Source organism: Micropterus dolomieu, linkage group LG22 (assembly GCF_021292245.1).
Source record: "Micropterus dolomieu isolate WLL.071019.BEF.003 ecotype Adirondacks linkage group LG22, ASM2129224v1, whole genome shotgun sequence".
Lineage (NCBI taxonomy): Eukaryota > Metazoa > Chordata > Actinopteri > Centrarchiformes > Centrarchidae > Micropterus > Micropterus dolomieu.
Genome location: NC_060171.1, coordinates 11,827,565 through 11,851,412, shown reverse-complemented (window position 1 = coordinate 11,851,412; position 23,848 = coordinate 11,827,565). Strand labels below are relative to the sequence as shown.

At 41.8% G+C, this 23,848-nt stretch overlaps 4 protein-coding genes across 4 annotated transcripts in view; 3 read left to right on the top strand and 1 right to left on the bottom strand.

The window, feature by feature from the left end:
- Positions 1-1,174: 1,174 nt before the first annotated feature.
- On the bottom strand, positions 1,175-6,261 carry LOC123961568 (centrosomal protein of 164 kDa-like). The gene is made up of 7 exons (XM_046037057.1): positions 6,103-6,261; positions 5,524-5,643; positions 4,992-5,103; positions 2,615-2,846; positions 1,639-1,803; positions 1,409-1,528; positions 1,175-1,282 (listed from the first exon to the last, which is right to left on the bottom strand). The coding sequence occupies exons 2-7, from the start codon at positions 5,600-5,602 to the stop codon at positions 1,175-1,177; spliced, it is 816 nt and encodes a 271-aa protein (XP_045893013.1). The 5' UTR covers positions 5,603-5,643; positions 6,103-6,261.
- A 6,777-nt stretch (positions 6,262-13,038) lies between these two features.
- Positions 13,039-15,356, top strand: LOC123961640 (apolipoprotein A-I-like). Its single transcript, XM_046037166.1, has 4 exons — positions 13,039-13,142; positions 13,803-13,851; positions 14,027-14,171; positions 14,327-15,356. Exons 1-4 carry the CDS (start codon positions 13,065-13,067, stop codon positions 14,928-14,930), a joined length of 876 nt encoding a protein of 291 aa, XP_045893122.1. The 5' UTR covers positions 13,039-13,064; the 3' UTR covers positions 14,931-15,356.
- Positions 15,357-16,899: 1,543 nt separating this feature from the next.
- On the top strand, positions 16,900-21,901 carry LOC123961565 (T-box transcription factor TBX1-A). Its single transcript, XM_046037054.1, has 9 exons — positions 16,900-16,906; positions 17,046-17,220; positions 17,337-17,438; positions 17,621-17,792; positions 17,935-18,090; positions 18,306-18,373; positions 18,717-18,826; positions 18,918-19,088; positions 21,741-21,901. The coding sequence occupies exons 1-9, from the start codon at positions 16,900-16,902 to the stop codon at positions 21,899-21,901; spliced, it is 1,122 nt and encodes a 373-aa protein (XP_045893010.1).
- Positions 21,777-23,848, top strand: part of bace1 (beta-secretase 1) — an 18,085-nt gene continuing 16,013 nt past the window's right edge. The window contains exon 1 of the mRNA XM_046037164.1: positions 21,777-22,627. Coding sequence (XP_045893120.1) covers positions 22,289-22,627 — 339 coding nt within the window. The 5' untranslated portion in view covers positions 21,777-22,288. The remainder of the gene's footprint in view (positions 22,628-23,848) is intronic.

Genomic DNA, 23,848 nt, shown 5'->3' with positions numbered 1-23,848 from the left:
TTTTGCTTTATGTTTTGGATCATTATCTTGTTGGAAGACAAATCTCCGTCCCAGTCTCAGGTCTTTTGCAGACTCCATCAGGTTTTCTTCCAGAATGGTCCTGTATTTGGCTCCATCCATCTTCCCATCAATTTTAACCATCTTCCCTGTCCCTGCTGAAGAAAAGCAGGCCCAAACCATGATGCTGCCACCACCATGTTTGACAGTGGGGATGGTGTGTTCAGGGTGATGAGCTATGTTGCTTTTACGCCAAACATAACGTTTTGCATTGTTGCCAAAAAGTTCGATTTTGGTTTCTTCTGACCAGAGCACCTTCTTCCACATGTTTGGTGTGTCTCCCAGGTGGCTTGTGGCAAACTTTAAACGAGACTTTTTATGGATATCTTTAAGAAATGGCTTTCTTCTTGCCACTCTTCCATAAAGGCCAGATTTGTGCAGTATACGACTGATTGTTGTCCTATGGACAGAGTCTCCCACCTCAGCTGTAGATCTCTGCAGTTCATCCAGAATGATCATGGGCCTCTTGGCTGCATCTCTGATCAGTCTTCTTCTTGTATGAGCTGAAAGTTTAGAGGGACGGCCGGGTCTTCGTAGATTTGCAGTGGTCTGATACTTCCATTTCAATATTATCGCTTGCACAGTGCTCCTTGGGATGTTTAAAGCTTGGGAAATCTTTTTGTATCCAAATCCGGCTTTAAACTTCTCCACAACAGTATCTCGGACCTGCCTGGTGTGTTACTTGTTCTTCATGATGCTCTCTGCGCTTTAAACGGACCTCTGAGACTATCACAGAGCAGGTGCATTTATACGGAGACTTGATTTCACACAGGTGGATTCTATTTATCATCATTCGTCATTTAGGTCAACATTGGATCATTCAGAGATCCTCACTGAACTTCTGGAGAGAGTTTGCTGCACTGAAAGTAAAGGGGCTGAATAATTTTGCACGCCCAATTTTTCAGTTTTTTATTTGTTAAAAAGCTTTGAAATATCCAATAAATTTCGTTCCACTTCATAATTGTGTCCCACTTGTTGTTGATTCTTCACAAAAAATTACAGTTTTATATCTTTATGTTTGAAGCCTAAAATGTGGCAAAAGGTCGAAAAGTTTAAGGGGGCCGAATACTTTCGCAAGGCACTGTATATATATATATGTATATATGTTTTTTTCCTCTTATGAGATGTTTTTTATTCTGTCTACCTCATACTGTAAGCCTCCTCCAAGGGCATCCAGGTCCAGATGAAGGTTCTTCAATAATCGATCTGAACAACGGGGACTCGGCTGAAAAAGTGACAACGTCTTGTTTGTTGAGACCTAAATTATGCATTTCACAGCCATAGCCAGCTAAATAACTACTACTACTTTCAACAACTACTTTCATCATCTTATATTCATCTTGTACCGTACCTCGTTTTCTGAGATTTTCTCATTGTCACCATCATCATCATCAAAGCCAGGCAGAGAGAGAGACACCCTCTCCTCCTGCCTACTGCCCAAAACACTAGATGCTCCACTGCTCCGAGGGCCCTGACAAAGGAAGACATTAATCACACCATGCGGTATACTGTAAGGGTTTGGAAGAGGCTACAAATTCAAAATCGTATCACATGGTCCTTCATACAGCACTAGGATCTTACCCCAAGGGGGGTCTTTAGGGGCTCCAGTCCCCCAGAGCTGCCAAGGGAACGCCGGAGAGCGGGAGCAGAACCAGGGAGTGGGCCGGGGCCTGGGGCATCTAGACCTCTCAGAGGAGCCAGGCTGCCCAGCGGGGATGCTAGTGGTCCCAAGGCTGAACTCAGTGCCTGTAGGATGAGAGGCACTGTCAGAGAATAACCACCAAGACCTGGAATTTCCATCAACATCAGAAATGCTTAAATAAATTGCTAAAATTAGAATCCCCACTGTGTCCTTCCTCACGCGTCTTGTGTAATTTTAGTTTACTTTACCTTTGTGTGTTTTCCAGCCTGTTTGATTGTCTGCCCTGTGTGTAGTTCTCCTTCTCTCACTTGTGTATTTCTTTCTGTCATTGCCATTCGTCTTTGTACAATGTTGTCAAGCGGCCCTGCCATTTTGTTAGTGTTTGAAGCCACATAGTTTTTTGACTCCCTTCTGGATTTGTTTGCCTGTATGGACTGCTTTCCTTTTTTTGACCCATGCCTGCCTCACCTTCCTTTAGTCCTGCGTACCATTTTGATGTATTAATTAAACACCATTGAGCTGCATGTCTGCTCTGCTAGAGCTGAAGGGGGTAGAAACTCAGAGTCATGTAAGTAGAAAACCCCATGATCTGCCATTACTATAGTAACTGAAGAGAATATTTATTACTGAGAACTGTTTAATGTTTATTTTTTATTTGTTATATTTGTTTGTTTTGATTTACTTTGGCAACATCGTATTGTGGGCAATCATGTCAATAAAGCCAGTTGTAGCAACCATAGCGATGGAGTAGGCAACCAACACCAGCTTCATCACCACCAACAGTACACCAACTAGGAGTATGGCGGAGGCTGTAGGGGAAAAACAAGCGTCCAAAGAAACTCTGTGTTCAGAGGACGGATTGCAGTCAAAATAAGAAAGTGATCAATGGTAAGGACAAACACAATAAACACTCACTCCAGGAGTCTTGAGTGGCTCTTTTTTCTTCTTCTCTTTCTTCTCCTTCTTTTCTTTCTTCTTCTTCTTGTCTTTGTCCTTCTTTGCCCCTGTGCCTCCTGCAGCAGCAGTGAGCTGGGCGCGCTCACGTTCCTGGGCCACCAGGCTGCGGTAGTGCTCGTCGCAGGGGTGATCCCAGGTTGACTGGCCCGAGGAGAAGTTGAAATAGTAGATGTCCCCCGTTACATCCTGACTGCGGGGGAGGAGGAGGGGGGAAAGGAGGGGGGTCACTTCAGCACCTCCAAAAAGGCCCAGGAAAGGGAGGAAGAGATGATGGGTGGATGGGTGAATGGAGAGATGCGTCTTTACAAGTATAAAATCTACCTTATTATTAGTTGCATTTTCTCAAAGCATCAGATTAAAGCTGAAATATACAAAACCTATATCCCACAAATGATTACTTTATTTTTTTTCTCAATAATTCAGCCTCTGAGTCCAAAGGAACACACAGAGGACAAAAGGTGGAACCATGGAATAAACCCAATAGTGGCTTAAATTATAGCAAAAAAGGTAGGTTTAGATGCTATTAATCTTAAACAAACCCCTACTATACCTTTGGGCCCCATCCACACTATTTCGTTTTAGTTTAGGAACAGAGAATTAAAACGAATATGATACACACCAGCATTTTATATATATATATATATATATAGATATAGATGTTTCGAAACACTGCTTCAAAGCGTGGTTCAAAACGTCAATGTCACGTGACCATAGTGAAGCCAGGCTTCATTGCGTTTCAACAGGTGGCACACCTGCCGCTTCTACGCTTGATTCACAGTGTTTGGAACAAACCGCACATCAGCCTCTAACTCATTTGACAGATTTCTTCCAAGGACCCACAATCCTTTGATTTATTGGAGCAACGTGCTGTAGTATATCCGCACCTGTAGGCCAAAACATACTTTTTGCCAGCAACAAATGCTCCATGTCACCAAATTATTCCAAGGCTGGGGATGTCAATTATGAAAAAAAACCCAGACTCAGCCACAGCTGAATATTTCTGAATAAAATTCTTGACATATAACAAATGTGAGACATTACACCTCATCACTGCCAGCACTCACTATTAATTATTATTACACTAGGGCCTATATCTTACCTGCTAATTATCATTACACCTCTGTTAATAAGCTACTGTGTAATACTGTAGATATCCACATTTATTACTATGTTCTTAGATTTGTATACTTTATTATATTCTCTACTCACTATAACTTGCAAGTATCAGCAACAAAGAATTCACCCTCGTAGATCAATAAAGAATTTCGATTGTGAAAATGGATAGGGTAGTGGTTAAGACAAATGCCTTTAGTCTGAGAGATGTGGGTTTGATTCCCACTGTGATACATGTGTCCCTGAACAAGACACTTAACCCCTAGTTGCTCTCAAGGTGCGCCCTCTGACACAGCAATTGTGATTTGCTTTTGAGAAAAGCGTCAGCTAAATGAGTGATTACTTATTAAACAACACACAGATGTGTTTTATTAAAAAGATTTTATTGCAATCCCCATCTGCTGTCTCTGACAATCTGAAGGCATTTGTTTGTTTGTTGTATGGTGATTTCTCCGAAATCGTCTTGGTCGTGTATTGATAAGACGTTTAGAATTGAAAACGCTAGTCAATCATTGTTTCAATGAAACCCCTACCAAGATGTGTCGATATCAAAGGTGACCAGTAGATGTCACCGTGGAGACGGGTGTCGGAGTGTTTCGAAGCCTCGACACAATTCCAGAACAATTGCTTCAAACGTTTCAGTGTTTCATAAAGCCTCGCTTTGCCCATCACTAGTAAACGGCGCCAGGCACAGTGTAAGTGTCGGCAGATAAGTGTTATTTGCACGGTACAAAATATTTTAAGAAAAATACCCTGTCAAAAACTCTGAAGCATCCTGTTTCTACTTTGCATGACTTCTGATACCCAATCAGAGAGCCAAACGTGAGCGTCTGCGTCATCGTTTCTGAAGTCCTCTGAACGCCCTCCGGAGTTTCAAAACGAAAAACGTGGTCGGCAGTTTTTTTCAAACTTCTCCGTTTTAGGTCTTTGTTTTTACCGTTTTAAGTCTGGACGGGAAGTGCAAACGTAGCAAAGGTTCTCCGTTTTGAAACAAAAATGCAATAGTGTGGATTGGGCCTTGATTTTATCCATGATCCGCCTGATATTGCTGCGTTAGCAGTGTGTTGTCATCTAAGGCATTATTTAGACAATTTCACTGCAGCTGACTTCTCCTCGGAGATGTTGTTAAGAGAAGGTGGCTATGCACCTCCACCTATTTTAAGTGTCAAGAACAGACCTTCACCCTTGATTAGCTGCAGTTAGTAGTGGAAGCCTTACTTACCAAGGCTTCCACTCGGGAGGCAGAGGGGCAACGATGCCTTCCCTGGCCAGCCACAGGAGCTCCGGCTCACTGTCGGGATCAATGCCAATCTCTCTTGCGTACTCTTGGATCTCTGATGAGAGAAAGTGAGTGATATGAGACGGGCTGAAATGTAAAAGTAGTACATTATACAGCATCTAGTGGGTTTCACAGCTCAGTAGGGCAAAGTGAGGCAGCCCCACAACAAAACATAATCAAGCTGTATGATGAAAGAGTTTGGGATGGGATAAAAACCCACTATATTGATATTGAATAAATAGTGTACATAAAGCTACTGCAGGGTTTCCATAAAGCTGGTATCAAGAAGGAACTATTATTATCATCAATATCAGTGTAAACCAATCAAGCTGAGGATTTCACATTTGCCACAAATGAGCTGCTAGTACATTTCATTTCATTTTACCTGTGGCTGTAACATTTTTATTTTGGGATAACGTAGGCACAGTGAGCCAGTCATATTCTTGCACAGGTTATTACCCTCAGCACTGTATACCTTGTTCAGAGGGTATATATGTCTCATCGTAGTCCTCTTCAAGGATCAGCTGGTCTCCTATGAGAGCAGCTGCAGTCATGGTTACTGCAGAGACGCAGGGTAAATGCCAAACCCGGATGACTGTAAGAAGAAAGGAAGATACACTATATGTAACACAGAGGCACACAACTAACGTTACACAGAGTTTCCCGTCTCCCTCGGCAGCCTGAGCTCTTCACTATGCTGTGCAAAATACGCCCTGCTTCCTGCGAGAACTAAAATTTAACCATGCCACTATTTTCAGCTAAGATTAACATATTAACTTCTTGAATCTAGCTATACTGTTTGACAAACACAAGCCAGGGCGTATTATAAAGCACATTCTTGAGCCTTTGAGGAAATGTGCATCTTTAAAGCCACACCAGCAAAACGATAGATATAAAAAATATCGTATATTCGTGGGACAGATATGAAAGGGGTGAGCTAAGCTACTTAAGCTAGCATCTCAGCTAACTTCAACGTTAGCTAGCTGGGCGCCATCTAGCTACTTAAAGTTAGCTCAGCCTCATGAGAACAGCTAGTTCGTGATAAGCGGTTTACCTTCCAAACTTTACGTTTTCTCATTAGCCCCTCTGGCAGTATATATTAGCTGTCAGTTGTTTGACACAGACATATTGTGTACGCAGAGGCGAGAAAAATGCGAAAGTTACAACACTAACAACATCTCCAAGGACGCTTCCCCCGTTTCCTGTTGTGGATGAAAACGTTGCTGCGATTGGCTGAGCCGCATGAGGCGTTCAGGCATCCTCGTAAACCCCTAATTGTATATACTGAACATACAGTACAGTGCTACGGTGTGGGTAACAGTGTCGTTGGTGGCTTTTGTGTTATTTTAAAATGCCATTTAGGGGATTTTTTACAAATAAATGTACCAATTTTAATGCATTAAAAATTCAGAGCTACATCTAACTAAAGACAACAATAACCCATGATGCAATGTGTTCTATGAGATGTCTTACATTTGTTTTCCAGTTGAGCAGATGTGTGCTTAATATTGTGTACTATACCTGAAAGCTACAGTCGCTGTAAATCTCCAGCAATGATGTCAATGACTGAAATACCACTTTACAGCTGTTTTTAATGAAAACAAGTGTGGGTGTGTGTGTTGTAGGGAATGAGCTCAAGGTGGCTCGAAGCAGTTGAGTAGGAGTGAGTTTAAGTGTTTTGCATATGTTACATTAAAGGATCCCTGTGGTGTGGCAAATTGCACTTGCTGTCCCCAAGACTCTCAGTCACAGCTGGGGGCTGCATTAACACTGTGTTGCTAAATGCAGCCTTTGTCCTATCCTGGAAGTCAGGGTGAGATATCAGATTGTTGACACTCTTCCCATGCAAACCATTGTTGGCTGTTGTTCGCAACCGAGTAAATTAGAATATGTTTCCCGTCCAGTATCTTGCAGAAGATTTTCAAAATATCATCTGGTGTTGTGCGCGCACAGAGCAGGGTTACAGCTTCAAACGAATAAACACTTCTTACTTTGACTTCTGTCCTGATAAATCTTTACTCAGGGTTCTAACCACAAGAGGGCAGGCGAGGGGAGGACTGATGCAACAGAACTGGTTCACTTGACAAGCAGTCTTTAGTCCACCCCTCTGACAGGAGCCGTGGTAACGCACTGAATACAGAAAAATATTTTCACTGTCTGGTTTAATATGGCCCAATTGCAGTAAGTTTTCAAATATCTCCTACTTCTCAACACATATTTCCTCCCCTCTCACATTTTGGTTTGTCACTTATTAGAAATGCTTATTTTTGGTGTTAGGTAGGCTACATTAAATCTAATAAACACATATTAATAATAATTATGGAACATTAGATAATAGGTACCAAAAAGTAATCCTTGACATGAATAGTATCAGGTAAAAACAACTTTTCTTTCCATCCTATGTTTGTCATGGTGTGGGCGGTTAGATATCTAGAAACAGGGTGAATGACCTCTATATCTTGGGCAATGGTAGCTTTAGCATTACAAACAGGCCTTGAAACTCAGATGGTCAACTCAACACCTACGCTCCAAATGACATACACAGTCTTAACGTGAGATTGCGGTGTGCAGGCCTATTTCAATCTCAGCACCCCAAACGTGTCATGCACTGTATGTTTCAGTTTGTGAAGGAGCTGCAATTTGTATACCCATGAAGTTTTGATGTTAAAATTTGTGTCAACTCATCCTTTTTCATTTATGATGGTGGTAGATGTTACAACTGTGTTGATGAACATGGGGTGGTGATGGTACAGTGGATAAGACGCATGCCTTTGGTGTGAAAGACCTGGGTTCAATTCCCCCTGCGACACGTAAACAAAAGTGTCTCCTAATTACTGCAGAGGCATGCGACCTCTGACATATGTGGCAATTGTAAGTCGCTTTGGATAAAAGCATCAGCTAAATCAGTAAACCCAGCATGGGAAGCTTGACCCTGTCCCTTTCATGAAACTTCATTTGAAATTGAGAAAAGCGATGCAACCAAGTTCATGTGTGCACCAGTAACTGATGGGTTAGATACCTTGCTTAAAAATCATAGTGGAAAAAGCATTAAAATAATGAATGTAGAAGTCATAATACATTTAAAATACTTATGCATTCGGAATTTTTGTAAAAGCATTTAGCAGTAAGTGTACTTACCTGCATGTTAGATTAAACTTTTGTAATGCATTATCGTGAATGAGCTTTTTCATTGTTTTGCATGTGAAATATGAATCTGCATATATAATAATAATATATCTGCATATTTATAGTTTGTAAATCCAAAAGATAAATGTAGTGAAGTGAAGAAAGCTTATTTATCTGAAATGGAATAAAGTCTAAGTACCTCAAAATCCTCTTTTAACTCTACATAAAACTCTACCATGATTCATAATATTGCCTTTTCTTGCAGTGACCTTATTGACGCGAAATCTAACAAAGATTTACACTAGATTGTGTGTATCTTTTTGATTGTTGATTTGTTATAGCATTTGCTGTTGCACCAGCCTTCAGAACTGTAGAGCTTCTGAACCAAGTAACATGTTCTTCTGATGTTGGCAGGCCCTAACATTTAACTGTGCACTTTAATACACTGCATTATCTTTGGAACAGACTTAAGAGCAGTAAATGGCTACGGAGGCTCGTAAAAGGAGAAGATAATGTCCCCTATCACTAATCAGAACCTTCATTCTGCTCCTCCAATGATTTAGGTTATCTGAGTTCAGAGTGGATTTGCGTTGCTTTCAAGCTGTATAACCAACAGGGAGATGCAACCTACAGTGACACTCTGTGACCAGGGCTTTGGTCCAAATATCTGTATTAAAGCAGAAGCGACCTCAACAGATGTGACATTGCAAAACCATTTCAAGACAGTTAAGTAGACTTGGGTATAGCAATCTGAAATGGTGTGTGAAAAGAAAATGAGCAAGATCTCCGCACTGTTGCTCACAGCTGAGATAACCTCCCCTGCTGGTTTGAGAACAGTGCTCCATCATGGAGGCAGCTGGAACAATGACGTGACCTCTGAACCTCAGCCAGGGCCTGATCAAATGGTGGATTTGCTGATTAAATATTTATCAGCTCCAGGCAATTACCCCACATCTGTCTGGCTGTTTGATGGTCACTGTAAAACTGGTTGTTGATCACGGACAAAGAAGTTCCTGTTTATTAGTAGCAATAAATCCCATCATATGTGTTTAGCTAGAAATCAGCTGGCCTTATGTAACTGTTGATGCTAAAAAAAATACACCAACGTCTTACTTTAAACACATTATAGTCTCTGTTTAGCAATGATATTGTCTTAAATTAAACCCAGATTATGTTTGCAATCCAGCTGGATCTTTGACCCAGTACCAAAGGCCTACACGCTACCTTTGTGATTTTGCCCAAAATAGTTGTCAGCCAGGAATTTCCTTAATTATGTTTGAAAATGTCCCTAAATTTAATATTCCACATGATAAACATTTTTTGCTCCATTTTAAATGTTTTTGTCATAATAATTTAGTGTTCAGATGCCTTTAGTATTCCTAAAATGCAACCTGAGCAATTTTCTAGTCAGCTGATGTTCCGAGTTTGTATTGATAATGGCAGTAATGTCGATAGATGGCTCCTTCTTGATGCTTAATCAGCGTGGTGCAAGCAGTCTCAAAGGTTGCTGGTCCAGATAAGAGTCATTCTTCTGACAAAGCCTGTTTCACTCCTGGTCTCTGAAGCTCTGAGCTCAGAGCAGGTGATACACAGAACACTCTTATCGCACTGCCCAGGTCAAAAGCTCTAAAGACTACTGTACAATGACACCACAAGCTGGAGTAATGTGCTGTGTTCTGTTCAGTCTTTTATCCCTCTTGGTGTGCATAACAGAGGCCTGCAACTGATGATTATTTTCATTATTGATCATTTTTTTGATTGCTTGTTTAGTCTGAAAAATGCCCCTGACACTTTACCAGAGCCCAAGGTAGCATCTAGCAAGTTGCTTTAGTTCAGCCAACGGTTCAAAACTATGGGTTTCCTTGCTTGGCTACTCTACTTTGCTTGGCTAAATAAGGCACTCCTCAGGCAGAAATTCAGACATACTACCGGTCAACTACAAAGCTTCTATTCAAATTTCGAAACGTCTGCTGTATTTTCGCTAATTGGTGTCAGACAAAGGGGTAGCGTCAATGCCTAGCAGGCATTGATGTGGCTCACGGAGGTGCCAACTCTGTCACCCATCTGCCTTCATGGCCTCATTAAGCTCAGCTTGGCTCCTGTTTGTAAAAAAAGTGAATGAGTTTGGATTCAGCAGGTGAGATAAATGTAAACCCCACAGTGTGAAATGATAAAAAAAAATTGAAAGACAAAGAAGTGTCAAATGTGATCTGCTTTTTAAAAATGCATAGAGCACTCGCTGCAGACAAACACTGGCACAACCACAAAGTGAAACAGGAAATTTGTTTTGTGGTTTACACCTCTGAAAAATAGACACCACCACACTAATGCTATGAAATCCAACAAAACAGTTACAGCAATAAATGAACGTTCAGCTTTTTCTTCAGACCATGCTAGTGAATACAAAAAAATACTGGCACATTTGTACCATAACAAGAGCATAATATGGCCAGTAGGGGACCATTTAATCCACCATGTAAGTGTACTTTCTGAAAGTTTGAGGTACAATAGCATTCTTCCTGCATGCTATATGGTAGTAAGCAACTATTACTATTATAAAAAACATTTTGAGAATTGCTGGACAGTTTGTAAAGTTCCTATTTCCTTTAAAATTATATCCACCCAATTCAGTAGTTAATGTCAAATACTGAACAGAGCACTTGTGTGACCTACCCCATTTACATACTAGGGGAAATCAAAATATTAGAAACACTGTTCAACATGCCAGCTACATCCTTACAATTGATCATTTAGTTCAGTCAACTCCAATGTAATATTTATTGCAAGGCTATTCTCTCAGATTTCAAAATTGTAGAGGGGTTGCTATTTTTTCCTTACTGACTGTATTGCTGCAAGAGAACCGTGTACTTAGAGGATATCTAACCACATCAATATGTTTTATTCGCTGTGGTGAGCTTGAACAAGCTGAGAGTATGGTCTCATCCATACCCTTCCCTTCCCTTATCTTTAATGTTGTATATATAATGTATGTTAGTGTACATAATTTGAGCTCTTGCTGTTGTATCTTGCCACATGTTGCATAAGATATGAACTGGATATGTTGCAATGACTCAGAGCTGTTACTGACAGTCCTAGAATTTCAAAGCAATGGTATTCAGAGAAAAGTGCATTAATTATATAGGCTACATGAACTATAACATTTAAGAAACACAGACCAGTCTCTTGCATACAGCTGATTGCTACTGACCACTGATGGCAATGATTAACCTTGCACCCAATAACCTGGCACTATTATGCTAGCTTTTACTCTGCATCTATATAGGTGTGATATATAGAAGGCAACATTGTTCTTCTATCATGGTACACCTATCAGCCCATAGAGATGCTTGTGCAGAATTCTTCTACAGCACGTCAACACACAAAGGGTACAACACAGATTATGTCACCTTTTTGGTTTTAAGTAAAACCATTTAGTTACTGAACCAGAGCATGCTTTTTATGCATGTTTTTATAAACACTGTTTTCCTAATAAAGGAAAGGAATTGTTGTATTATTATATAGGAATAGTTGTATTATTCTCAATTATTTTATTATTCTTTTATAACTTGCCTTTGTTTATTCTGTATTTATATATTTCTACAATAATTTATGTCAACTGTATGTTTGTCTACGTGTAGCACCTTATCTCCAAAGCAAATTCCTTGTGCGTGTAAAAAACTACTTGGCAATAAAGCTCTTTCTGATTCTGATTCTGATCTAATCTATTGCAAATCTCAAAAGAATAGGCATTTATGTGAGGGCAATGCTTGTGTGACAGAAGACATTATAGTACCTATGATCTAAACATATACAGTATGTGGATAATAGGGGAGAACTGTCTATAATACTGTATGACCATTGCTATTCCTCATATTACATGAAGCCACGGTGACAAAGTCCACTGGTGATAGGACAACAAACAACAGCAAAGCACACCACTCTTTGACCTATTAATCATCGCACACACTCCAGCCACAAACTTTGTTATCCATAAACTGAGATAAGGCTGTCTTGATACTCTGTTCTCACTTCATTATTGCACCGTGTCGTGGTACTGTGTTGGTCTGTGTGGATGTGAGTGCATGCACATTTATCATTCACTATTTAGGGAATGCAGATTGAATGTGATTACATTTCAGAGTGGATTGCAACAAATCACTATCTTCTATTTGCTCTTGTTTGTATCTCTTGGCAGCACTGTAAACAATGTGGCTTTCCTGTCCTACACACTCTTAGGTTATGTAGGGGAAATGTTAACAATTTGTATGTAGCCTTTTTAACTTCCATACCTATTTGCTTGTCTGCCATCTTATTGTCCTTCTTTCCACCAATTTTCTCTCCTTCCAGCTTACCTGACCCTCTACTTTTAGCTTGATATCATTAAAAAAAACCTAAATGTTCTGGTTTGTCACTCGCTCCCCTTTTCATCATTTTCACACTTCCATCCTAATTTAACAAGCTTCACGGCTCCGTCTTCACACAGAGGTCCCTTTTGTTTATGTCAGCCTTTCATGTCTTCTACACAACAAGAACGGTGTGGCCACAGGACAAATGAGAAAGGTCCTTATCAAGCAGGGGGAAAATGCTTATAGCCTTTTGATATAACAGAAGCATCATAATATCCTGTTGCCCTAAAAATGTGGTCAATTTAGAGGACTGTAAGGCTCACACTAAGAAGTGTTTATACTTCTGTATAACTGTATGTTGGATGTATGATAATGTATAGTGATTCTGTGAGTGTGTGCTGAGTGTGTGCTGAGTGATCTCCTCCAAGCAGGTGACCATTGAACTCTCAACCCAGTTCCCTGCTGAGGGAGATGGCAGGGGGTGAGGTCCACCTCCACGGAGACACACAGTCCACACACCTCCACCAGCGCCCCTCCTCCCCACATGAACTCATCCCTCACCCGGCGCTATAAAAAGTCTGCTCTTGTTGAAGTTGTTCAGTCTCGTCAAGAACTCCACCAGGTAAGACAAGCAACTGCTATGGCTCTAACTGGGACTTGGGCTGTAGAAGTGGGGGTCCAAAAAAACAGTGGGGAACTTTTTTGTCTGCGACCGAGCTTTCTGCAAACTGTTAACTTTGATGAAGTTGTGAACTGGTGCCTAAAATAAGTTTCTCTGGAAGGAAGGGACTAACCTGTGGTTATTTTTTAGCAGTTATCTTCATTTCAAGCAGATGAAGAAATCCCTAAATTTAAGTGCTTCTGGATTGAGACTGTCTTTGAGATCAGAGAGATGACCTGCTAATTCTGTGACTGTGACCTACTGCAAAGCCTGGATCAGGATTACGCTGTGGTCCAGAGCTAATCTGAATTAGCTGTCTCTCTAATTTGTAGCCATCCCTAATCCACCCAGATTACAGTTTCTTTTAATAGGCAGCCATAGGAGTGTGTAACCTTTAACGGTGTGTTAAAGCATTCTTACTTTTAAGCCTGTTCATCTGGCCTACACATTGCTTTAGGTTGGGGATTTACGTTTAATTGGACTAATGGGTTTCTATTTTGAAATTATTTTATTCTATGTGTAATTTGAACATGTTGTATTAAAACTCCTTTAACAGTGATACTGTGAGTGTGACGTGTGCACTGAATCATTAACCTTAGACATTTTTTTTTTTTACTCTAGACCACCATCATGAAATTCGTGGCTCTCGCTCTTGCCCTTCTGGCTGTCGGTGAGTCCTGAATGTGCCATTCCTTACTTAAGGGAAACACTATGCCTGAATGTACAGCCTAATTTAGCCAGTGGATCAATTTTACATGACATTTAAACTGTTGCTTGAAACCCCCTCTGTCCCTTTCACTCTCTTTCTGCTCATTTCTCCTCCCCACCTTTCCTTTCCTCTTCAGGCTCTCACGCCGCTTACCTCCAGGCTGATGCACCCTCCCAGCTGGACCAAATCAGGTCTGCTGTCGATCTCTACCTGACTCAGGTGAAGGACAGTGCCACCAAAGCCCTGGACAACCTCGATGGAGCTGAGTACAGTGCAATCAAGTAAGACCATGTCATTCCCCCAGTCAGGCCCACTTTCAGTCACTGATACTGATCACTGGCCTGTTCACCTTTTTCTAGTCACCATTTACTCGTTGATGTGTTTATTGAACTTTCGCTAAAATGGTTTTTACTCCCCCATGTCTGTTCTCTCCCAGGACCACCCTAACTGAGCGCATTGACCAACTGTACACTCAGATCAAGGAACTGCAGAAGACTGTCTCTCCCATCACTGACAACGTCGTCGCCACCATCTCTGACGCCACTGCTGACTTCCGTACCGCTGTCACAGGGGATATCGAGGCCCTGAGAGCCAAGTATGAGCCCGAACGTGCCAAGCTGAGGGAGGTCATCGAAAAACACATCGCTGACTACCGCGAGCAGATTGAGCCCATCGTCACAGAGTACCAAACGAAGCACGCCGCTGAGATGGAAAGTCTGAAGGCCAAGGTGGAGCCCCTTGTGGAGCAGCTGCGTGCCAAGATAGCTGTCAACGTGGAGGAGACCAAGACCGCCATGATGCCCATTGTGGAGGGTGTGCGTGAGAAGCTCTCTGAGCGTCTGGAGAATCTGAAGACACTGGCTGCTCCCTACGTCGAGGAATACAAGGACAAGCTGACACAGTCCTACAACCAGGCGCAGACCATCAACATGGAAGAGCTCACTGCCCTGCAGGAGAAGATTGCACCTTTAGCCGCTGAAATCAAGGATAAGTTCCAAGCTATCTTCGAGGCCATCGCTGCTACCGTCACCAAGAGCTAAATCCTCTCCACCCTGTCCCTGTAATTAACCTCCCCTACCTGTCCGTCCTAGATCCATTCCACCTTTCTCTCCATTCCTTCCTTCCTCACATGTGCGTAAACACCACCTCCCAAAAAGAAGCCAATGCCTAAGTGATGCCCTTCTTTGCAACAAAATGGCGGGACTCTTGCTCTCTCTCTCCCATGCAAACACCTTACTTCATGCACACATGCTCAAGCACATGCAAGCAAAGACATACACAGACACGTACATACTCAGCACACACATGCTTTACTCTTTGCATGCCATGACCAACTGCTTACATTTTGTGTAGAGATTGTTTGTGAATTACCACAAGTGCCTGAACCTCTGTCTAATGATGCTTGTCTGATGAAAAACTGTGCTTTGACGAATTACAGCTCAATAAACATCTGACTGTTTATACTACTTTGCTCTCTGACTCTGCTTTGCTCATGGCTCTGATACAACTTGAACAGTTGTATATGTTGGTTCGGAATTGGAATGTTGAAATTTTCTATAATAAAACCAAATATCGTCGATAACAATCTCTAACACACTGCAATTAATGTTGTTATAACTTCCATGTAATATGCATGTCCCACCTAAAGCCTACATTACAAAATTTATTATTTTATCTAAACTATTAAAATATATAATGCAGGCTAATCACGAAAAAATCCTTCCAGGAATATAAAAATACACATTTAGCTTTATTTGAGTGTCTTGGACCTCAGTGAACCTTTAAGGTCATATCACACAGACAGCATGTTGAGGGGGTCATCATTGATCATAAGGTCCATTGGAAAAGAACAATATTAATACAATCACTTCTACTTAAGAGAGACATCCAATAACAACAATAACAATAAGATATTTCTGCCTGTGGTCCTGAAAGCTGTGATTAATGAGCTGATCGGGGGTGTGAACTGGCCTATTGACAAACTTAGGTCTTGTTGTGCTTTATTGGGGAAAAGTCTGCTTTTCTGCTTTGCGTCCCTCAGGCTGGAACCTTTCAACACTGTCCCATCATAGAGCCACATGAGGCAACACACACACACACACACACACACACACATCACAACCATACCACTAAACACTTCCACTCACATTTGAAATCAACTTTGATTTAGCAAGAGCATGTCATATCATGTCATCTGTTACTTTGAGTGTTATGAGAGACACTTGAACGGAAATGAGTCCAGGACTTTATCAATGTATCCCCGATGCAGTCTGATGTATTTTATTTTTTATTATTATATCTATTTTGCAATTAAACCCAACCACAAATATCGACATACATCAGTTGTAGGGAATAAGTGACTCTCTAATTAGTATGGTGTTGAAACTCTGCTCCAAGAAAATAGTCAATGAATAATATAAGCAGTTTGTTGCTGTCTTCATCTGTCCACACCCAGTAACACTCAGCTGATTAGGATGTTATTAATGTCCTACTGGTTGGTCAAGGCAAGCTCCACTTAAAGCTTTAGGCTATGGGAAATAATAGGAGATGCAAGCAGGGATTTCTAGACGCCCCCAAAATGTTGTGTGTGTGTGTGTGCACGCACATTTCTGTATTAACAATTCTTCGGACATGCATGCAGCTGTGATTAGTGCATGTCAGTAGCACTGTGAGTATTGTAATGGATGAGGCAGGCATGGAGGTCCCCAGTGAGAGTCTCATGGTGTATAAAACCAGCTTTTTCCTGGATGCAAACAGTCACTCGCAATACTTGGATCTACCACTGCACGTGGCACGGGACTGGGCTAAAGATTATTGCCTTCAGTTTTATGTTATAGTCTATGCACAGCAAAGTTGTGGGTTTGGTTTTCCACAGATCTTGATGTAATAACAGGAGTTGCTACTTGCGGTCAGACGTGGAAGAACACATTAGAGTGACCAGAAATATCAAAGGAAGAAACAAACCTGGAAAAATTCATTCATATTATTTACCTTGCAGATCTTCTAACTATGGATGGTAAGTGTTTGTTTTAGGAAACTATCTGAGCTCAGTGGATAAAATATACATTCATGTGGGAATGATTAGAGACAAAATCTGTGATCCAAATGTAATCAAAAGTTCACCACACATCTTTCCCCTCCTCTCCTCTCCTTAGGTCCTCAGCTGTCTCAGAGCTGTGAACTATCTCTACCCTGCTGTGCAGACGGGGGGCCACTGTTGAGCGCCAAGGCCCCCCAAGTCAGTGGTGTCAGAGTTCAGCTGGAGATGCATGCACTTTGGCAGCAGTTTGACCAGCTGGGCACAGAGATGATTGTTACCAAAGCTGGGAGGTAACAATAACACTCATATTATGTTCCTCGATACCTTGCCTCGCACTCTATTTTTCCTTCTCTTTTTCTGATGTCTCTTAATGCATTATGTTTATTTACATGTCCACAAATTGCAGGAGGATGTTTCCAACATTCCAGGTGCAAATCTCAGGGATGGATCCTGCTGCTGAATATGTCTTGCTCATGGACTTTATCCCTGTTGACGATAAAAGATACAGGTTAGGCACACATACAGAGGGTGGTATGCAGTGCTTAGTCTGTAGTGTGTAACAAAGATTGATACTTTTATTTTACTAACTTTATTTAGGTCCATCCATTGCCCACTTACAGATCTGTGCTAATTGACCCTCTGCAAGCTTCATATTACCTTAGAAATTTGAAACATGTGTGTGCATTTCAGATATGCGTTCCACAGCTCATCCTGGCTGGTGGCAGGGCGAGCGGATGTTATTGCCCCAAGCAGGATGCATTTCCACCCAGACTCACCTGCCTGTGGAGCCCAGTGGATGAAGCAGACTGTTTCTTTCGACACTCTCAAGCTCACCAACAACCTGCTGGATGACAACGGACATGTCAGTCAATGCCTTTGATGTAACTCTACATGCTTTTAACTTTGGGAACAAAATGTTTTGACTTATTTACATTTCATCATGAAAGAAATTTCTCTTCTTTGACTTGCTTATCGTGTGTTTTCTCCTACTTCCTCCTTTCCAGATGATATTGAACTCCATGCATCGCTACCAGCCACGCTTCCATGTGGTGTATGTGGATCCAACTCCCAACAGTCACTTAAACGCATACAGGAACTTCTGCTCTTTTTCCTTCCCCGAGACACGCTTTATGGCTGTCACTGCCTATCAGAACCACCGGGTAGGAAACCCTGGATAAGTTACCTTCAAACTAAATATTATCGAGGCCCATCAGACATCTGTTTGACACACTTGTATCAAGCAGGTGCCTGACAGCTTTCTGCTAATTACAGAAACATTTCATTGTGCATACCTGACAGAATTAATATAAGATTAGGGAGCAACTTCTTGGCTTTTAATTGTATTTATTTGAACCCTCCTCGCCTTCTCTCTCAGATCACCCAGCTAAAAATTGCAAGCAACCCGTTTGCTAAAGGCTTCAGGACTACAGACCCCCAGGACCAGTGAGTACAGTTTCCTGGAAAGGCCTGTTGAAATCACGACTGGATCACAGTGTATCTTTATGGCTGTTATCAGCTGGTACATAGTGATACGGCAGCAGTCCCGATGATAGCTAATCTTTGACCTTTGTATGCAAAGGAGGTTCACACGTGGCAGGCTGTTGGCCATGTATGGTAAAATTGTGAGGGACATGATTATGGTGATGTATAGGAATGTGCATATATATATGTGTGTGTGTATATGGCCATGTATCACTCTGTCTACCTTGCTTGTGTGACTATACACTGTCTGTACAGTTCTGTGTGCGCTGAATACTTTAGTGTGTGTTTGTGTATGTGTGTGTAGGGTGGGTAACTCCGGACCCTTGGCACTGTGGTGTCCACCAGAGGGCAGAGCTGAGCCCCTCATCATCAAACCTGGAGCACAGAGAAGCTGGGGCTCAAAGACTTCAACCAGTGAGCATCTCTCTGTGTTTTACAAAGATATAACAACTTTGGAGTAAGTGCTGATCAAAACCCATCCAACTATATTCTCCTCGCCCCTCAGGACAGGAGGACCCAGCCCCGTTGTTGGCGGAGCAGTGTGGACTGTTCCACCCGTGTAAAGACTCTGTGGGACTCACCATGGAGAGGAAAGATGGGGACAGTGTATTAGAACCGGCTTCCTTCCTCGCTATTCCCTCCTACTGGGACTGGCCAGGATCATCTCAAGAGAGAGGCAATCTGTCACAGGGGAAGAGAAGCAAACTGACTGAGCTTTGAATTAAATTTGACCTACAGCAAAGCACTCATTTAATACCATACAACTTTAATGTGTGTTTTATAATAAATCTATATGAGAGGCCTTTTAGGGTGAAAACATTGAAATACAGACACACACACACCAACAATGTGCGCGCACACACATAAAAAAATGGAAAAATGGCATATACACATTGACAATGTGCACATACACACTGAAAATGTTCATACACGCACCAACCATGAGCGCACACCCACTGAAACCAGGCGCACACACACACACACACACACACACACAAAATGTTCACACCACACCAACTTCACACAGAGTAGGATACAGGCTACTTGTGTGTGTGTATCTAAGTGTGTGCGTGTGAAGTAATTTCAGTGTGTCCAGAAGTTGTTGCATTGTAACAGGAAGTCACTGATGCAGCTAACTAAATATCCATGGTCAAAATACATGTATAATGAGTATAATAAAGTCAGCAAATCATTGGATATTGTAGATCATAAAGCAAAGTGTTGTAGGTTTCATGTGAATAAGAAGACGTAGAGATGAAGTTTATAAAATATCTGCAGGAGAGGAGCAAAAATTAAATGTGACATGCAATAAATATCTCTCCCCGTAGGTTTAGGGATGTTGAACTAAATATTGTTCCTAAATCTGTGAGCAAATGATTAATTGTTCATATAACGCTTAGATACAGTGCAAGGAATATCACTCGAACTCAAATCCATGTTTCATCATGTTCGCTATGCTTTTATTTTGAAAGTTAGGACAGGAATCTAAGACTTCTTGTTACACTACAACAGCTTCCAGGCACACTGAAATAATTTTACACACACACACACACACATACACACACACACACACACACACACACACACACTCAGATAGGCCCGTAATTCAGTGTTTTCACTGTGTGTTTGAGCATACATAGTCAGTGGTGTGTGACCGTTTTCAGTGCGTGTGTCTGTTTTTCAATTGTTTTCACCCTAAACGGCTTTTCATAAAAGAATTTACAGACGCATGCAAGTGTTCCATCAAAACCACAATAGAGTAATATGATAGAGGTACTAAAATGACACCAGCACCACAGAGTTCAGTAAAGCACTAGATTATACTAACACCACCGTGATATCCCCACAAACTCACAGCTGAGAACAACAAACACACGATAGTAAGTCTAGTAATATTATTTAAAAAATCATGTGGTTATTTCTTGTTATATCATTTGTGCAACTGCAATGCAGCCATCTGTTTTCTGAGATAATAAAATGATGTTCAGAAATCTTGGTCTCTGATTTTTCCTTATAAGACTATAATAAGTGTTTAAAAAAATTAAATAATGTGTACTGTAGTTGCTCTGGATGAACCTGAACAGGCAGCTGCAGTGCCTCAAATGCAAATGCCATATGGTAATATAAACCTGTGAGAAAGCAATCACGGTGAAAACGTCATTACCCAGAAGGCTGAGTGTCCCAGGGTTATTTAGTGAAGAAGCAAAGAGAGCCATGAGGCCAGTGCAATTTTGCCTTCAAACTAAAATACTTCATATGTGCTGTGCATCTGTAGCCAGAATCATGTAAAACAAGAAGCTAAATGTATCTTCAATTAATCCACATTTAGGTTTCCTTTAAAAACAGCTCCAAACTACATCACAACCTGTTCTAAAAATTATTATTATCATGATCATATATAACCTCTCTGAGTTTGTATGTATTGAGGCCTACTGCACTGCCTTGTGTTATACTACAGCTGTTATGTCCTCTGACTGTAAATAACTAGCGCTACCAAATGTGGGCAGCTCATTGTGGTAAAGCCAATTTCTATTACAGTTTTTAATAGTCACTACTGGAGTGGTTGCATTAAATAACCCTGCATCATGTAAGCCTCCTATTGCCTGATGTAACATACTGTATTTCTTTACATAAATCAAGGGCGTCACTTTGTGTTGAAAAGTGGTGGGGACATAAGGGCTCAGATATGGGGCATGATGTATAAGCGGGGGTCTGGGGGTCCTCCCCCATAAAATATTGAGCATTAAACACTTAATTTCCTGCATTCTGGAGACATTTTCTGCTCCAATTTATGGTGAAAATGTGTTTATTTATATAAAGGGAAACAAAAAATTCAGCTGGCAGGTGATAATTCATATCAATATAATGCAGAAATCAGCATTTGTTTAGCTTAAGTTACTTTTTTGGACACATTTGTGACTTCTAAATTAGATTTTCATTGCATGTTTTCTTGTTGTTCAAATAAACCTATCTCAAAGCATTTTATTTGTTAACATTTCTTGGTACAAGCTATTTTCCAGAACATTTTTAACAAAAGCTTTCAAAAAGTGGTGGGGACAAAATCAGCCATTTCAAAATGTGGCGGGGACATGTCATGTAAATGACACCTGCATCTGGCATTAATAAATATGAATATGAAAGTAGGGGTTCCACTAAAGGTAAACTATACCTTCATGTTCCAGATTGGTTTGGCAATTCACCTCTACCTGGGGTGCTATGCTTCTTGCTCAGTCGGGGTATTATTGCCGTCTTATTTAGAAAATGCGTACAGGAAGTCGTGTGGTTTTTCTATTTTAACTTGACGGTGGTGCTGCTCGCGCGCTCTCAGCTCTGAGGGATGCAGCGGGGTGGATGGAGGAGGAGGAGGAGGAGGTGAAAGACTGGAAGGCGGATAACAGCATGAACGGGTCTGGACAGGGGAAGGATGCGGATTACGGTAGCCCGCCGGCCAGCCTGCCTTCCGACGATGGTTTCGGTCGTTTGACGTGAGGATGTGCAGAGAAAACGAGACAGGCCTGCGGTTTGTTGATACACCGAGCACGGAGGAAGAGCCTGTAATTCACCCGTCGCCTCAAATTATCTGTGACACCGAGGGTCGCTTGGCTTAATTGTGTAGGTGATTAGATTTCCAGCGTAGGTTTTTTTTACAAGGCTACTTTGTCGCTTTTTATTAGCCTAACGTCGAGAAAACCAGAGTATAAGTTAACACAGACCCGCTTCATATTTTCTACTGCCATCATGGTTTTAGCCGTCACTTTAGCATCATCGCCACCTGATCTCTCCCCCTGTGCCGCTGCAGACTGGATGTCAAATTGAACGGAGCGCCGTCAAGTCAAACCCAAACATACCAAAAACACGAGTTTACCGAGTTTCAACATGGAGGCGTCGACGTTACAGCCTTGCTGGTTGACATGTCTGTTTATATGGACCTCGTTGTGTCTGCTCAGCAGCGGTCAATCCGCGCCGGGCTCCTCGGGCCTTCCTCTAGCCATCCGCGTGCCACTGCGGCAAGGAGCTCGCGCCGAACAGCCACCGCCACTGCCACCTGCCGCCACCGCGAACCGCGAGCGCGGCAACACGGCGAAGCACGCCGCGCGCAGGCGGAGAGGAGCGGCAGCGGGCGGTATCAGCTTCGTGGACATGATTGATAACCTGCGTGGGAAGTCCGGTCAGGGGTACTACGTGGAGATGGCCGTGGGCTCTCCTCCGCAGAAGGTAAAGGTTTTATTTAGCCTACAAGGCGTGAGATTAAGAGGATGTCTAAGCACTCCTGAATGTAGGCTACAGCCTATATAAATATATTCATGCATGTTTGAGATCTATCGTAACAAACGAATTAAAACCAGGTATACAAATTAATAAATATTTCCTAATGTCATTCAGTGTGGCTGGTCAGTAATTTTCTTTGCAACTCTGTACAGAGTCTGGGTCTTCTTGCAAAATGTGATTTTCATCTTTGGTCTCCCTTTAGCTGTCTCTCTCTCAAATTTAATTTGATCTGCTTCATTGGTCTTGACCTGGTATTTAGTGTTGCATTAAATACCAGGTACACTTAACATTATGTGGTACCTCCTCAAAATAATCTTAAAATCCACTGTTCTCTATTTATATAACAGTATAAAAAGTGAAAAAAAAAACATTAAAGACCTACCATTTAACATTTGTTACACTTTTACCTCAGTGTAGCTGTGTCTACACGTGTCTCTCACTTGGTCTAGTTTTGACCGTAAAAACAACAAATTTAACTAATCTTTACTGTAAACAGCGCACACACACGCACACACACACACAGGTCTACATTATAATACTATAGTAGATACTATGCAACTCAATGAGAGCTGACATCATTATAAACACCTTGATGACACATTTAAAGTGTGTTAATGTCCTCCATCCTTTCCTAATGTAGATTTCTGCAACTGAATACGGAATGCAAAATTAAAGTCAGCGGACAAAAAAGTACTTCAAATATACTGTTGATGGCCCTGCAGGGACAGATGGCCTGTGTGTGTGTGTCTGTGTGTGTGTGTGAAAGAAAGTTAGGGGAAAGGCCTGAATGATACAGACACATAATGGAGCCATTAATTCTGCAGAGTGAGGAGTGCCAGCTGGGTGCAGCTGCGGTGGACAGGCTGGCACACAGAGGGCGACGGATAGCGGCAGGGGGAGAAAGTGATGAGCTGGTAGAAGAGGAGAAGGAGGAGCGGGAGAAGGTGATAGAGGGAGGGAAAAAGAGAAATAAATAAGGAATGAGAGAGAGAGGTGTAGACGCACAAGGAGCGAATGAGAACGAGAGAAGGAGTGAGAGAGGGAGGGAGTTTGAGAGAAAAAGAGAGAGACTGAAACCAAGTGTGTTTGCTAAAAGGGTGAACAAAAGGAGAGAATGAGACAAGAGGGTGATGATGGGGGGGGGGGGGGGGGGGGGGGGGGGGGGGG

Bases quoted from the DNA above. Each gene is read 5' to 3' on its own strand.
- LOC123961640 (XM_046037166.1), top strand. From the start codon at position 13,065: ATGAACTCATCCCTCACCCGGCGCTATAAAAAGTCTGCTCTTGTTGAA. The intron at 13,143-13,802 runs GTAAGACAAGCA...TTTTTACTCTAG, and splicing joins CTCGTCAAGAACTCCACCAG to ACCACCATCATGAAATTCGT. The intron at 13,852-14,026 runs GTGAGTCCTGAA...TTTCCTCTTCAG, and splicing joins TCTTGCCCTTCTGGCTGTCG to GCTCTCACGCCGCTTACCTC.
- LOC123961568 (XM_046037057.1), bottom strand. From the start codon at position 5,602: ATGACTGCAGCTGCTCTCATAGGAGACCAGCTGATCCTTGAAGAGGAC. The intron at 1,804-2,614 runs GTGAGTGTTTAT...CTCATCCTACAG, and splicing joins AGCCACTCAAGACTCCTGGA to GCACTGAGTTCAGCCTTGGG. The intron at 1,529-1,638 runs GTAAGATCCTAG...TTCCTTTGTCAG, and splicing joins CCCTAAAGACCCCCCTTGGG to GGCCCTCGGAGCAGTGGAGC.
- LOC123961565 (XM_046037054.1), top strand. The intron at 17,221-17,336 runs GTAACAATAACA...CACAAATTGCAG, and splicing joins ATTGTTACCAAAGCTGGGAG to GAGGATGTTTCCAACATTCC. The intron at 18,827-18,917 runs GTGAGCATCTCT...CTCGCCCCTCAG, and splicing joins GGGCTCAAAGACTTCAACCA to GACAGGAGGACCCAGCCCCG.